This window comes from Medicago truncatula, chromosome 2, assembly GCF_003473485.1.
Source record: "Medicago truncatula cultivar Jemalong A17 chromosome 2, MtrunA17r5.0-ANR, whole genome shotgun sequence".
Classification (NCBI taxonomy): Eukaryota; Viridiplantae; Streptophyta; class Magnoliopsida; order Fabales; family Fabaceae; genus Medicago; species Medicago truncatula.
The window spans coordinates 9,130,878-9,145,330 of NC_053043.1; the positions used below are offsets into that span (position 1 = coordinate 9,130,878).

The following is a 14,453-nucleotide window of genomic DNA, read 5'->3' on the forward strand; positions in this document are numbered from 1 at the left end:
AATACTATCAAATTCTTCACACCAAACCCACCTTAAAACTTTGCTAAACAAACGAAGTCCCACCTACCTCCCTTCACTATTTTCACCACACTAAAATAGAAATGGAGCAAGAGAATCTCTTCGTTTAAACCCTAAATAAAATCAGTGGATGATGAAACATTACAGTGTGGATTACCGAAACAAGTCAAAACCAGTAATTGTGTAAAGTGCCTGTTACATTTCAATGCTTAAGTAGTATACAGATACCATTAGATCTCTAACACAATGTAATCTTGGTAGAAGGTTCAACTATAATATGGTTATAAGGCACCAATAGCACAATTTCATAAGTTAGGTTGTTTGATTTTCTTTTAAAAAAACAATCAATTTCAGCTACGCATGATTGTAGCTTCCAAGTCCCATAATATTCTGTCGAAATAAGTATCTGGGAAAAAATTCTGCTCAATGATTGGAAAATGTATATCATATGTTCCTGCATTACATATTCTAATCAGACCAGCAAGGACATTGAAGAATAATAAAACATACAATGGGCATATGCCAATATGCCACTACAACAATCCAACCTAAAACAGCTAGGGAGTCAATATCTAGCCAGAGTGAAAATTCACTTCTGCAGGCCAATATAAAGACTGAATCACTTAGAATCATGAGGCCACCCTGTTCATGTCTCAGTACCACTTGAGTTCGCCTTGAGTTACTGACCATCTGTAGGTTGATTAGTTTTTGAATCAGAATCTTGATCTTCATCATGTGATGTCAAACCCAAACTCAAATCCAAACTTTCATTGAGATCTTGGCGTACTACCTGATTTTTGTCCTGAGGCTGAAATATAAAGTCCTCATTATAAATAATAAAGGTAATAAAAGGAAATTAGAACAAATAGCTCGCTAGTGACTGCTGTGAACTTCAATTGAGTTGGTCACAGGTGCGACAAATTTGAGACATGTAGATTACTATTTACATGAAAATAATTTCAAAACTACAATTTTCAAATTGTGTAATGCTTGTGTGAACCATAAAACTTGTCCAAAGTCTAAAATGACAGACGAGCCATTTAATTTTTTTATTGAGCAAGTTGAAACAATAACAGAGAAAAAGGAAAAACTATGCCCTGATTACTTTTGGAAAACATTTCCTGTTTCAATTTTCTAAAATTTATGTTTATTTTAAATTGCTAACAAGGAGATGGAAGAATTATGTATTATTGTATTAAACAATTGTGATAGAGAGAAGATGGAAGGCAAGCTAGGAAGACTGCATTGAAAACAATATTTTGACATTTCGAAAAAAAAAAACTGAAAATGCTAGATCTAGATCTATTTTCAAATATCGTAAAAGAAAATGGTGTGAAAAATGTTGGATCTATATTCTCTTATATTGATTAGTTGAAGTGATATTAAAAACAGAAACACGATAAATAAATGGGCCCTAACGTCTCAGTATGATGGCCCCTAATGCATCAGACAGAATACAGTAAGAAAGTTGAGGAGGACAATCACTATTCCCTCCAATCTTCAAACAGTCGTCAAAAGAAGATGTGCTGTGATGATTACTGACAAAAGTTTTTTTAGGAATGACAGCATAAATTTTCTTAAGAACCGTTTAGTTTAAGAAAACATATGTTGTCATTAATAAACACAAGAATATCTCCTTATCTTTAATTTATTCTTGATTTTAAATGTGTCCAAGAAATGGTGAAAGCAACATTTTAGTGTCTTTTCATCATTTCCCACCATTCAAACTTTTAAAAAGAAACAAATGATTATTTCCATGGAAAAGATAGAAACTTCTCTCAAAATAAGCATGTCCTGATTCTAACTACAAAAATAGTTCCCTTTTATCAATCTAAGTCGCCATTGAGTTGGATGTGAGCTGCAGTTATTACATTCTACAAAAATTCATGGTATTGGTATGTAGATAAACATGAAGTAAATGAAGAGGCAAGCAAGGGTTTACCTCGCTTTCTTCCATTGGGACATCATTTATATCAGGTTTTTCATCCAAAGTCTCATTCTTGCTGGTTGGTTCTGCTGCACTTGAATCAGCCTCTATTGGATTAGATTCATCTTCAACCTTTTCGGCAACCTCATCTTCGGTAGCCTCGTTTTTCTGCTCCTCTAGTACAGCAACCTACATCATCAGATAGTCCAGATTACAACCATGTCATTGCCTTCCCAATCCCCATACTATTGAACATGATATATTAATTTATGATCATCCACCCAGATTATCAGCATCAAAACGAGAAATTATGAAATGATTTATCGTGGTGAAAATGTGAAAGTGTAACGAAGTTGACTTCAAGTTCCAGGCATAACAGAATAGATCAGAGACCAAATAGATCACGGAGTACAAAATTACTGAAGAGTGAAGGATGGTGGGACTGGGCCCCCTCGTTGGAGCTGGATAAAGCTCATCAGAGTTGGGTTCACTTACCTTGTAGACCTGTTGGATTCATTGCAGCCTTGCAAAGATATGCTGGGAGCTGTCAGGTTCAGACTCAGTACAACACCGCCCCTTGTTTATAGATGAGTTCATATGTTGAGATGCTAGATCCATCTATGGAGACAAGTGCTACAACTGTGAGGTTAATGATTGGGTTTTTTAAAAAACACTACCACTGTCATTGTATTGTACTCATACTTGTGACTCTATACGAGCCTATCCAAGTCTACCACAGAAGCAACTTTTTGAGTTAACTCAATTAAGATACCTAGTATTGTAAAGTTATATGATTCAAAAATTGACAACTATGGATGACTATAGCTCTGATCAACAAATGTGTTTGAGGGGTACATAAAAAAAGACCGTTGAAGGTTGCACAAGACATTTCCAACATAAGTGTTATTTTCCCAAGGGAACACTGAGGTAGTGTTTGATAAGTGTGTTAAACAAGGATGGGACATATATGTTTTTTCTTGGTAGATGGAAGGAAGACATGGAAACATATATGTTTGACGCTTTACACGTAAATTAGAATGGGAAATGAAGTTTAAAAGTGGTACGTTTTGATTCCACTAAATGGATTACTGAGGAGTTGACCAAAGAGAACAAAACAGAATATTCCATTATGTTCGGTCTTGGTATATGCCGAGCACTGTCGAAAAAGGTAAAAATCAACAACAGTACTGCACAACAATTCCAAAGGGTTAGGTATATGGTCATTGTCCGACTATTTTTTAGAAAACAAAATTATGACAGCATCATTGTGTCAATAACTCAATTTTAAATCCTATCAGAGATGCAAAGGCAAACCACTATATTTAGATCTAACAAACGCAAGTGCATCGGGACAATTAAAAGTAGACAGAACACCCTCAAGACTTTTAGAACATCAATTGGTCCTCGATTACTGCCATTTAACATTAAAATAGCCAAAAAATTATTGTTTACCAATCAAATTCATGACATTTGAAGACTTAATTGATATTGCTAATTGACTAAATTGAGGGTTTACAGTTAATTGTACGGTTATGTTTGTCTTATCACTACAATACAATATTGCCTGATATAACAACAGAACAGACAAAAAAAGTTTACCCAAGATGGTCAGCAATCCATGCTAAAGATGTATTAAACAAATAACCATATACCAACACAACGGAGAGATCAGTATCTCCACACAAAATAAAGACAATAACAAATTATTGAAAAATAATTTGGCAGATATCAGTATCTGAATAGATCCTCTTTTTCCATTAGACTCTGTCTACAGCCACAAATCACTATGTAAAGATATCCTTCCTTTCCATTTCCACCAAAATAATCCTTGTCTCCCTCCAACACTCTCTGATTCTCATTCTTTGGTACTTTTTTGTAGAGTTCTTATTCTGATATTTGAATCATGTCACTTTCAGCATTACAGTTGTTATCTTATTCATCAAAAAAGTTTCAAACCTGCATTTTTTGTAGATGTTTTTCCAAATCCTATCCTCACAAAAACTACCACCATTTTTTGTATGAGTTCTCATTAGTTAACTTTATTTCGTAACCACAGCACTCAACACCTTTCACCACATGGCATCTATATTTTCATTTTGGTACATTCATGCTATCGTGAATTCCATTTCTTAAACAAAAAATCATAAATCTTGTTCCTGATTCTAGTTTCATCAAAACTTAGACCAACTTATAGCCCAAGTAGTACCACAAAGTTAACCAAAAACTAATTTGTACCTATACTTCTGCCATTCACAAAGCCGACAAAAAGGCATTTTTGTATCTTAACGAACACTAATAAAAAATTCTCAAAATAAAATTAAGATTCATCACACTTCTTATCTTCATTTTTGCCACTCTTTTTAATCACTAATAGATAAAACACATTCTATGAGGTAAATCTACGGGAATCATAACTGAAAATACCAGGTACAACAATCTTGGTCAGTTAATTATCAATTTCATTAAAAGATAATTAAAGTGTTAGGGCTAGGTATATGATCATCATCCGTCCATTGTTTAAAAACAAAATCATTTGACAGCACCATCGTGCCTATACCTCAATTTGAAATCCTATCAGTGATGCAGCGGCTAACCACTATTTTTAGATCTAACTAACTCACATGCATCAGGACAATTAAAAGTATCCAGAACCCCCATTCTGATCCTCAAGATTTTGCGAACATCAGTTTGTTCCCTGAGAGGCATTAAATAGCCCAGAACTTATTGTTTACCAATCAACTTCGTGACATTTGAGGACTAAATTGAGGGTTTACGGTTAATTGTACAATTATGTTGTCTATACTATAAAGCAATATTTCCTAATATAAAAATATAACCGACAAAAAAAGCTTTTCCCGGATGATCAGTAATCCATCCAAAAGATGTATTAATAAATAACCATATACCGACACAATGGAGAAATTGGTATCTACGCGCGAATATAGGCAATAACAAATTACTGTAAAATAATTTGGCAGATATCAGTATCTTTGCCAAATAGATCCTCTTTTTCCATAAGACTCTGACTACGGCCACAAACGATTGTGTAATGTTATGTTTCCTTTCCATTTCTACAAAAAAGAATCCCTATCTCCTTCCGATACTCTTGGATTCTCATTCTGTGGTACTTTTTCATAGAGTTCTTATTCTGATATCTGAATCATGTAACTATCAGCACTAAAGTTGTTCTTTTATTCATCATACAAGTTGCCAACTTACATTTATCATATTTACAGATTATTTTCCAAATCCAATCCTCACGTAAGATACCACAATTTTTTATAGGAATTCTCATCAGTTACTATTATCTCAACACCATGACACTCGACAGACACCGCTCGCTCACCACAAGGCATCCATATTTCCGTCTCCTACATTCATGCTAGAGTGAATTTCATTTCTTAAGCAAAGAATCAGAAATCTTGTTCTGATTCTAGTTTCATCTAACTAAAAACCAACTTATAACCCTAGTTCCGCAAAGTTAACCAAAAACTAATTTGAGCCTTTACTTTTGTCATTTGGAAAACCGCCAAAAAGACATTTTAGTATCTTACCGAACACTTGAAATAAAAAATAATCTAAATCTAAACAGAATTAAGTTTCCTCACACTATGTATCTTCCTTTTCACCATTTTTTTAATCATTATTAGAAATGAAAAAATAAATAATTCTATGAAGTAAATCTACAAGAATCATCACTAATAAATACCATGAACAACAATCTTGGTCAGTTAATTATCAATTCCATAAAAATGCAAACAATTAACATAAACACAAACAAGTCAATGTCAATTTTACAACTCCAGAATCAATTCTTGCTGCTCCAAACGTGGAACCAAACATATATATTAATATTAGCATCCATAAAATATCAATTCCAATTCCCATTCTCAACACTAAAACCCTATGAATTCATCCTATAGAACCCTAAACTAAACTAAACTCGTAAAACCCGAACAAAAACAGCCACGCTTTAACCCACTAGCTACCTCGGCTACATGAATCAAACTACGCCATAATATCCAAATCCAATAAAAAGATAAATAACGAAAAGGAGTGCATTGTAATTGAAAATTACCGGAACATATTTAAACTTGCGCCGCGGTGGCTCTTCCACCGGCTCCACCGCCGCATCCTTAACACTTCCATTTCCATTACCGTTGGCGTTGTTCTGGCTTTGAGTAATAGGAGTCCACTTAAAAAGAAGAAGATGAGAACCGTTATTACCGTTACTACCGTTAGCGTGATTTTGATTCGCGTTGTTGTTGTTGGAATTAGATGAAGAAGATGAAGGTAAAACATGAACCCATTTCTTCTTCCATTTTCTAACCGGTCCGGTGAAAACCGTTGCCGGTCCGTAACGGGTCGAGGACCGCCCCAGTCGGGCCCCAACTCCTTCCATCTTAACTAACTAAACAGATCTGCCTTCCGATTACTGCGATCCACCTCTAACAATGACAAAAATTTTGGTTTTGTCTTTTAAACAAAAAAAAAAAATTGATATTTCGTTTTTGAGTTCTCTATGCAAAAACGCTTTTATTTCTCTCTCTATAAATTATAGTGTGTTTTGCTTGTTTTTATAGTTTAGTTTCCAGGTTTTATGATGAGTTATCCAATGGCTCGCATTAGCTATTGGTTATGTTGTATCCAATCAGCGCCGTCCACAAGTTGTTTGTTACTCCACTCTCTTAGAGTGTGTTTGGATTAGAAGAGAAAGGGAAAGGAAAGAAAGTAATAGGAAAGAATGTAAAAGGAATGAAATTGGATAGAAAGTGGGTAGAAAGTGAGATGATTTGTGTAGTTGTTTGGTTTGAGTGATAGTAAGAAGAAAATGAAAGGAAAAGATAATTATATAGTTAGTAAATTGACATAAAAATCCCTACATAATAGATATAATATTTAAAGTATATATATATATATATATATATATATATATATATATATAAGTACCGTCTTAAAATTTAAAACAAGTAATTTATAAATACTTTTTTTTTGGTGGAAGTAATTTATAAGTATATTATATTATATTATAAATTAAAGAAAAGCATATTAATTAAAGAAAAAAATAACGTTGATAATAATTTGTTTCAATGCAATGGTTATTTTGTAATTTATGCATTCCCTCATGTTTCTGCACTTTGTGGGAAAGAAAAGTTTTAGATCGTGGGTTCTACCAAAATCACACTTTCTTTCCTTTGTGACATTGAACCAAACCATGGAAACACTGTGAAAACACGTTTATTGAGAAACTTTCTTTTCCTTGTGCGTGCTTTCCTTAACCTATTTGTTGATCCAAACACACCCTTAGAGCACCTACATCCATCTCACTCATATGGGTGGTATAAATGGGTCTCATCTAATATTTTATATTATTTCACAATTCTCAATTATTTAAACCACTCAACTACATTTTTTAAATATCTATACCACTCTTCTAAAATTTTAAAATGGGTTCCATTAATCTTACAATATACACCAACTTTGTGTTTTAAATTAATAAAATATAGTTAAAAGGTGAAAAGTTGGGAGTTTTAATATAAAAACATTGATGTTGGCATTGCAAAAAGTGAAAGGCACCTCCCTCAAAAAAAAAAAGTGAAAGGCACTGTTGCATTGCAGTACCACCGTGGTATAGCATAGGGTGTCTTTGTTTCTCAAATATCAGTAAACCACGGTAGTAAAGTTCTTGAGAGAAGTAAAGACATCATCTAAGTCAACTGATATTTATGCTCTTAAGACTCTTTGTATTATTGTAAATTTACACCCCTCTAGCCACTTTATATAAGATTTGTTTTTAAAATATGAGATCTATATTGATTTCGTCCAATAAAAAAATGTTTATAGCGTTTCTCGTTGTTGTATATTCAAAGATTAACGTGAAATATGCATGATTTAAGAAGACTATCAAAAAGTATATTAGTTTGTCTCAAATTAAACTTCGCATGAAAGATTTTGTAAACAAAATGAATGTGTATATTGCACTCTTAACTAAGTAACCAAACTCGATAATAACATTTAGGGTGGAATCAAATTATATGATATCATATGATTAACCTACATTATATAATCAGGATATGGTCGTATAATTGGCAAGGCGGACAAGGCCCTGACTTTAGACTCCATATAAGATTGTTTAGTATGCCCCCCTTTATAACTCTTTTGTTATCATTTTTCAAAACATATGAGAAACTTTTGAGAAGGTCATCCAATTTATAGGCATTATATGTCTGACACACTAAACTGTAAATTTCTCATGTTATGCTCCAAGAAGATCGTGCATATTATTGACGTAACTTGCATCAATCAATTCATTTTTGGTCTTCAATTATAAAGGTGAATATAAGCCGCTTAAATGTGTAAAAAGCCACTTATTAAATGTGTCTTATGCATCGATACAATTTCATGTCGACCAACTCCCACTTAGTTTGTCTTTGTACCATATTGTATTAGGAGAAGTTCAGTATGATATAATTGTTTAAAGTTTGAGAGTGATTATCAAAGTGTGGACTATTCCCATAAACTATCATGTGTATTTATGACATGTTGAAGGATCTAAAGCAAATAATTTGATCTTTTACGAAAACCATAATACATAATTCAATTTTTAACTACAAGAGCTCCAAAAAAATTAACTTACGTGTTTGGTTCAGTGATAGTTGAGATTCTCTTGTGTGCAAATGAGACAGTGAAGTTTAAACCTAAAACATCAAGCATACTACTTAAACCTATATAAATTCTCCTTTTTTTTAAGGCAAATGAAATATATTACCAACAAAAAAGCATTATACCTAGCATGAGATCTATCGGAGAAGAATACCAATGTTTTACAAAAGGTTGCAAGTCGAAAATGAAAAGAGTGAAAAGGAAAGAGAACTATTAGCCAAAGCCCAAACAAAAAAAAAAACAAGGATGAAGCCACCATCTATGATAACCAAAAGCAATATTAATTTATTTTGCCTTTGGTCACCAACAAGAGAGTAACGTAGTTTTGTCCAAGAGACGATGAATCGAGTCTTTATTATTTTCAAAAATTATATCATTCCACTATTTCCAAATTACTCAGACATAAAGAACCAAATTACGTGCATTATAGATCGTTGAACTCCAAAAATGCACGACAAAATTGAACAAAGTGATCTGAAATACATAAAGGATCAACCGAAGATATCTCAATCCAATTACAAACAAGGTATCAAATAACGCTGAAAAGATTACATTCCAAAAACAAATGATTTTCCAATTCAAGGACACCACAACCACTCAAACAAAGTTGTGATTCATGATTTTTTTTAATAATTTAAACTAGCCCACCAAATTTGAGGAAGAACCAAACTCGTGACCTTGAGGAGTTGCACGTTTCAAGGTCTTAGCCAACACCACCATGTCAATCTAAGTGGGTTTTTGTGATTCATGACTAGTGATGCCTCGTCTAAAGCTACCCTAAGTAGAAAGTCGACTGTGAAGAAACGCCAAACAAATATAGATACCTATAGAGAAACATCCTTATACCAAATTAAATCCGAAACAAATGAATGAAATTGAGGTGCAGGATTAGCTAGCAAATGATACGCGCTGCTAATCATATAATCAACAACATGATCTAATTGCAGTTATCACGGATCCTCTTTGCCAAAAATATTGTGAAGTAAAACTTTACTCTCTCCTACCAACTTTTCATCTCACGCATACAACTTTCATTGCGAAAATCCTAAGGGCTTAGCTCAAAAGTCGAAAGATAATTCACTTTTTGTTATATTATTTTTAACTACAACTTATTCATATTCTTTTCATATCCTTTTAAAAAAAATCACTTTTATTTATTTCTATCGTAGAACCAAAACACAATAAAAGGATCTTGTTAAAAAATTGAAATATCAATCACTGAATAAAATAATAAGACATCTAACGGTGATAAATAAGGGCACATGATAGACCACATTATACAACACTGGAGCGTATAATTACCAAATTAACAATTTGATTAAGTTTTATTTCTACACCTCCTTTATATCCATCGGTTCAGTAAAAAATAAGTGGCCATGATACGTTTCCTAGGCCCAGCCCTGCATTTCGATTATAAATACGCACCAGCCCTCACTTCAGACTCATATCTTCCTTAGGTTTAGGGTTTTACGGCTGATAGCTAACACAGATCTGAAGTCGCAGCAAATTTTTCATTTTCGTTACTTTCAATTTTCCAAATTTCTCAATAGCAACTTCGCTTTCTTATGAATCTAATCCTATAATTCTGTATTGTGTGTTCAGTTTCTCTGTTTTTTATTTATGTTAATTTGTAACTATGCTACATTGTACCGAGAGAAGGGTGGTAACAAAAAAACCAATACCCTTAATCTTGAATGTGCCATTGTGGCTGTAGCTATATTAAATCGAAGAATCTTACTGGCCGGTTATTGTGACTCTGTCGATAAATCTGCTTACCGAGTTTCTCACATTTTTTTTAAGTTTCTTTCAATTTTATTTTCTGTTCGATCCATTTTTTTGGTTTTAATTTGAGAAAGGAAGAAGAAAGAAATAAGCATGCGATTGGCTTATTTCGAAGACCTTTCTCTTATACTGAACACTTTTGTTTTTTCAAAAGGGTAGCTTTCCAAGTAATTTGCTTTGATTTTCCAGCATCTTGCGTCTAACGTTGCCAACAGATAAATACACGTTATTGTGGATTGTTTTTATGCTTTATCAATCGATTGCATTTAGAAAAGATATATATATATATATGAGGATATGAGTGGTTAAGTTTGTTGTCTTAATTTTGGAGCCAGACTTCCATTAGATACTTACAGACTTCTATTTCACATCTCTCATTAATGATCTTGAGAGGCGGATGAGAGTATTGGTGAATCAACATTGTTGTGGTGAATTGCGATGCGTTTTTTTTGGATAACCAACATCTCTCTTTATGAAAAATTACCGTAAACTTACACAATCTCCTTCTAACTCTTGCTTTTCACTAGCATCAAAAGAGTTGAAAATTTGTACAGGCTTGTGATTTATATATATTTAGTAGAGGCTGTTGTTTGCCTGCTAATGCACTGTTGGTCCTTCAAAAAGATTGCGTTTGTTAGTTGCAAAAACAGTTAATTAATAAAAATAAATCTTACACAAATGCAAATAAACTTTAGCTGAACGCCATTTATGATAGTATTACAGTGAACATAAATAACAGTATAATTTTGTGGATCTAAATTCCCAATAGAAAAGCACATATTTGATGCAATCACACAATCTGGACATTTATATTTGGAATGGATGGAGTCGCAATTTTTGACTTTGAATTGAGTTCTTTTCCTAAACTATCCTCCATGCCTCTCATCTCCTACGAAAATATGAAAATACCTCTCGATTTTAGAATATCAAAATACACCATTGTTTCAATGTGAATTCTCTCTTGTCTCTATTCTGATGTATCACGTTCTTCTCTGGTTCTTTTATTTTTTAAAGGGTCTTGTTAACTTGCCTGAGGCACTAGTTAACATTTTTCAAAACGGATGTGAGGCTTATTAATAATGATGAGTTGATATACAACATAAGATTATTAATAATAATTTATTTTATTTTTAATGAATTATAGACCCCAAGAAAATCAACATTATTTTTCCGTATATTCATTATGTTTCTTTAAAGTTCAAACCCCTAAAAATCAAGAATCTTCATCTTCTCAGAGAATTGAAGTTGATTATGATTAATGTTGCTTTTTCCTGGGTTTTTTGATAAAAGAAGTTATTTAAGAATATTATTATTATTAATAGAGTTTAAATATGTAAATTGTCCTTGTAAGTTAGCGTATTTTTTTGTTTTCGTCTTTATATCTTTTTTTGTTTTAAAACAACGTCGTATGTTATAAACTTTTTGTTTTTGGTCCTTGCTGTCATCATTGTTACAAAAATGCATATTTGTTAACGATGGCTGACATGATGCCTCTTATAGAGGGAAGAAATTCAAAAACAAGGATTAACAAAATTTCAAATTAAAAACCTTGTTTTCATTTCTTCTTCTTCCTTCCACTTCTTCATCATTTTCAACCTCAACTTCATCAACCATAGAAGGCACCCTCTAGGAGTTTGCTCTTGAAGGTAGAGTGAGAGAGCTTACGACTTTGTTGATTGGGATTATTTGGAGTTCGTGCTAAAAAAAAAAAGGTTTTTGAGATAAATGGATGAATAGAGTGGATGTGATATTGTATTTTAGTTAGGAATTTGTCAATGTTAGTGAACGGGTGTCCACTAGGAGACTTTAAAGTAGAAAAAGGTACTAATAGACAAGAAGATTCACCAACTTCGTTCCTCTTTCATGGAGGACATCAGGCGGGTTCGGGCTGAAAACCCAATTCCGCCTCAACCCGCGGGTTACATATACAGACCCAATGCTGCCCATTTTCCCTTGCGGATTAGACGGGTCACGGGTCAATCAGGTTGCGGGTTTTACGGGCGGGTTAAAACGGATACAATGTCAAACTTAAAAAAAAAAAAAAAAAACTGATCTAGTGAAGCAAGCAACAAGAGAAGAAAATAACTTGTATACAACTTAAAAAAACATGAAACAAATGAATAAAAAAATATGAAAAAGAAGACGAGAAGAAGGAAAGAAGAAGGAGAAGGTTGAATAAATAATCCAGATCTATTTGTTGTTGTATAACTTCCATTGGTACAAGGGAACAAGATCTCAAACAAAGCAATTCGGTAGGAAAAAAAGACAAATCCAGTTCCATTTTGTGATTTAGCTTGTTTGTTAGCGGCGCATTTCATGAAGCAAGAAGAGAATGTGATGCTTGTTGTACTGTGACTCTCAAAGCCAAAAATAAATTCAAAGGAAATAATAAATGTAAATAAAAGAGAGAGAGAGATATTAAGGGGTTCAGTTTTGCTTTTTAGTTTTTTAAAACTGTTTTATAAATCTGTTTTTGAAAACTGGTTTTCAGAAGTAAATAAAAAAATTCTGTTTGGTAGTTCTACTTTTAAAAACTATTTTTGAGAAGAAAAATTTAAAAACTTGTTTGGTGGGTTTTTACAATAGTGAAGGAAAGGTTTCAAATATTTACAATAGTGCCATTAATAAAAGGTCTTGCTTTTCCGTATGTTTTTTAAAACAGAAAATCCAGAAGCAAAACATCTTTTAGATGTTTTCGTTTTCAGCTATTTATAAAAACTGAATTCTGAAACAGTTTTTCAAAGCCGGTGACAAAAAAAATAAAGCAAATCAAACAGGCCAGTGGTTTTTTTTGGCATTTCCTTTTTACTAATTTTTTTTTAATGGCAATAACTTGTATCATCAAATCAATCGAGAAAAAGTTTACGGTTTTGAACATTACTGCCAGTGGTTTACATTTTTCAAGGAAACTATTTAATACTATCATATTTAATTATTATAGTCCCTGCATATTGTGTACTACTTCCTCCGTCCCAAATTGTATGTCGCTTTGGAAAGAAAAAAAATTGTCTCAAATTATATGTCGCTTTACAATACCAATGAAATATTAATGTTATTTTTCCTATTATATTCTTAACTATTAATTACTCTCTCTTCTTTCAATTATTTCATTTATCTTTTCCGATAATTTTGTAAAACAACTCATAATTTCTCTTCCCCACACAATATTAATTACATTTCTTAATACGTGTGAAATGGCCAAAACGTCATACAATTTGGGACGGAGGGAGTACCAACCATATACTGTACACTGTATGTCTGTCATATGTTAGGTACTGGTTATACGGCTCCGTTTATGGTGGGCAACCTTAATAGGTCACCTAACATAGGAGACTTAGTGTTTTTTTTGTTTTGTTTTCAAATGAATATAAACCATAGGATGAAGGTTAATCAACCCTTGGATCAAGATGTTTATTATACACATCCAACACCCAATTACTTTCAACTATTAGTTCTCTCCCACGCCACTGATCCCTCTTGCTCTTTCTCGTTGATGGATATTGGATAATCACATGAGAATAATTGTTGGGAAAAAACTCCAGAACGTGATGATTTAAATTTTGGGTTAATTATGTTTAAAGTTCTTATAAATAAACGAGCTTCCAACATTGATCCCTATTTAAATTTTATTAAATTTTTCATCCTCAACGTTTTTTTTTTCGTTTACAAGTTGTCCTTGCCGTCAAATTGTGCTGACTAAGCTAACAGAATGCTGACTCAGACATGCCACATGGACATTTCAAGTGACATGGCTGCCATGTGGTAAATGACATCATATGTTTTTTGTCCCTATAAAATTGGGACCTTTTAAGTTTAGTCCTTACTTAATTATAATAGTGTTTTTAGTCCATATAAAAAAATTATGCACTCAGTTTTAGTCCTTAGTAAATTTAAATTTGTTTAATTATGCTTAAACTTTTAAGATTTAGAACAACTTTTTGCACAAGTGTTAAGAACATTACGAAAAGTTCATCTACAAAAAATTATCTCAAAATTTTATTTTTGCATCCCGAATTTTGTTACTTTTATTTTGAACTTTTGTCTATTAAAAAAATCCATATTT

The 14,453-nt window shown here is 32.7% G+C and overlaps 1 protein-coding gene and 1 non-coding gene across 2 annotated transcripts; one reads left to right on the forward strand and one right to left on the reverse strand.

Moving 5' to 3' along the window:
• Positions 1 to 366: 366 nt before the first annotated feature.
• On the reverse strand, positions 367 to 6,508 carry LOC11407163 (gem-associated protein 2). The gene is made up of 3 exons (XM_003594148.4): positions 6,024 to 6,508; positions 1,961 to 2,134; positions 367 to 826 (listed from the first exon to the last, which is right to left on the reverse strand). The coding sequence occupies exons 1-3, from the start codon at positions 6,345 to 6,347 to the stop codon at positions 698 to 700; spliced, it is 627 nt and encodes a 208-aa protein (XP_003594196.1). The 5' UTR covers positions 6,348 to 6,508; the 3' UTR covers positions 367 to 697.
• A 3,805-nt stretch (positions 6,509 to 10,313) lies between these two features.
• LOC112419628 (small nucleolar RNA snoR109) lies at positions 10,314 to 10,400 on the forward strand. Its single transcript, XR_003009753.1, has one exon. It is a non-coding gene; the product is annotated as a small nucleolar RNA snoR109 (small nucleolar RNA).
• Positions 10,401 to 14,453: the final 4,053 nt, after the last annotated feature.

Coding starts and splice junctions, on each gene's coding strand:
- LOC11407163 (XM_003594148.4), bottom strand. CDS start 6,347: ATGGAAGGAGTTGGGGCCCGACTGGGGCGGTCCTCGACCCGTTACGGA. Junction 2,135..6,023: donor GCAAGTTTAAATATGTTCCG/GTAATTTTCAAT, acceptor CTGATGATGTAG/GTTGCTGTACTAGAGGAGCA. Junction 827..1,960: donor TCCCAATGGAAGAAAGCGAG/GTAAACCCTTGC, acceptor TTTATATTTCAG/CCTCAGGACAAAAATCAGGT.